We start from the raw sequence: 1,999 nt of genomic DNA, 5'->3' as shown, positions 1-1,999 counted from the left end.
ATGATGTAATTACATAGAAGGAAGTGCTACAGAATGTTTGTCTATATAAATCTTCCTTATTTTTCTTGTAGTGGTAAACGCAAGTAATAACAGATTGTAATAAAACAACCCTGACCTTCACAGCCACTTAATCCCAAAGGGACGTGACCCAGAGCAGGGAGGGGCAGAGCCCAGGAATGCACTGCTGTGACACATCGATTCCAGGACTCCCTGGGCTTCACCTGCACCTGAGATATGGACAAACTATGTTTGGAAGCTGCAGAGATTTATTTTTGACTGCTCCACAGTCAGGGGGATGGCAGCTGGGGCAAACATGCTATCACTAAGGGCACCTAGTGGACACAGGCTTGGGAATCCAGAGGTCTGATGGGGCTGAGGGAAGTTCCTCTCCCTTCCATAGCCAAGTGTGTGCAATACCAGCACCTTCCAGGATTCGAAGGGGAGAAATGGAGGCAATGATACTGACCATACAGCTTAAGGAATAAAGCAGTGATTATAATCAGCATGAGTGCTAAGGAACAATAGAAGCTTTATAAGGACCCATACTTTACCCTACAAATTAATGATACATCTCTCTCATAAGAGAATTACCTAGCGATTTTTTAATCCTTTTACGTTTTTTTTTAATTTTTTAAATTTATTTCTAGGAGAGAGAGAGAGAGCATGAGCAGGGGAGGGTCAGAGATAGAGGGAGTCACAGACTGAAACAGGCTCCAGGCTCCCAGCTGGCAGTCAGCACAGAGCCCGACGCGGGGCTCGAACCCACGAACCGTGAGATCATGACCTAAGCGAAAGTCGGACGCTTAACCGACTAAGCCACCCAGGCGCCCCAAGTTTTTGATTGAAGGGTGGTGCCATGAAAGTGTCAAATGTAATTATCATTAGATAGCTTTTGTTCTTCATATGATGTGGGACCCAAATACTGTAAGGGGGAAATAGTTCCTGACCAAGTACATGGTCCTTCAACTAACACACCAAAACTCTGCCTTGAGAAGAGCTTTGGCAGTCTCCTGTGTACTAATTGTAAATACTCTCACCCTAGAGAAACTTTATTCAAGCTCAGGAAAATGGCTAGCAACCTAGGCATTGTCCCCGACAGTGTGACCGGTAAGGAGAGGCCACCTTCAGCCCTTTCTCCTATTTCCTCTGTTTGGAAGCCAAGAGCCATACTAGTGAATACAGACCTAATGCCTTTTAAAGTCCGCTGTATAATATTAATGCCCTGGTTCTCAACTGTTTTTCCCACTCCAATCTCAAACTTCTAAAGGATGCGACTCATTCGGATCAGTAGCAGTGGTTCATTGTGGTAGTAACAGCAGAGGGGAGGGTGGCAGAAGGAAAAAAATCAATGTGGTTGGTGGGTGGGGATTCTGCCTTGGATCCCCGCCCTCCTCAATTATCATAAGCTCTTCAAAGCGAACAGTAATTTACAACCTTCTTGGCAATGTTACCTCATTACCTACCTGGAAGAATTTAAGTCCTGTCAGTAGAGTCTTCCTAACTTCGTCAATTATTGGTTTTCGGTACTGCAAAAATGATTCTATGTTCCTGGGGACAGGTATCTCTTTCAAGTGCCTTTTTATGTGTGTTTTCTTCCAAAAGCCAGGGTGCTGGGACAGAAGTGAGGTCCCTAACTACTGAATGGGATTTGGGAGGCCGAGGACTTGTCTTTATGCCAGTAACGAGGAAAATCCCGGGTTGCGGTTGGTTTCATGCAAGTAGGACCGAAAAGGCCCAGGGCGGACCTACTATAGGCTGAGCACCCGGATCTGTGAGCCAGTGCTGCTTCAGCGTCTCACCGCGTGTGTGAGAGGAGGCTGGTACCCCTGTCTCTCCTTGTCCCATCAGCAATACCCTTCACCTCCGTGTCTGCGTAACTATATCAGGAGAAAGTGACGCTTCTCACATGGGCCCTCGGACCCTAAAGGGAGCCTGGCAGTGGCTTGGCAGGTGGGCACGAAGCCGGGAGATGGGTGGGGGACTGGGGCGGAGGCAGCAT

At 47.3% G+C, this 1,999-nt stretch overlaps 1 protein-coding gene across 1 annotated transcript in view; it reads left to right on the top strand.

The window, feature by feature from the left end:
• Positions 1 to 1,067: 1,067 nt before the first annotated feature.
• Positions 1,068 to 1,999, top strand: part of LOC144233304 (uncharacterized) — a 4,043-nt gene continuing 3,111 nt past the window's right edge. The window contains exon 1 of the mRNA XM_077766149.1: positions 1,068 to 1,107. Coding sequence (XP_077622275.1) covers positions 1,068 to 1,107 — 40 coding nt within the window. The remainder of the gene's footprint in view (positions 1,108 to 1,999) is intronic.

This window comes from Crocuta crocuta, unplaced genomic scaffold (genome assembly GCF_008692635.1).
Source record: "Crocuta crocuta isolate KB4526 unplaced genomic scaffold, BGI_CrCroc_1.0 scaffold1133, whole genome shotgun sequence".
NCBI classification, from domain to species: domain Eukaryota; kingdom Metazoa; phylum Chordata; class Mammalia; order Carnivora; family Hyaenidae; genus Crocuta; species Crocuta crocuta.
Note: the sequence above shows the minus strand (reverse complement) of the source record. Positions and strands in the feature narration are given on the sequence as shown.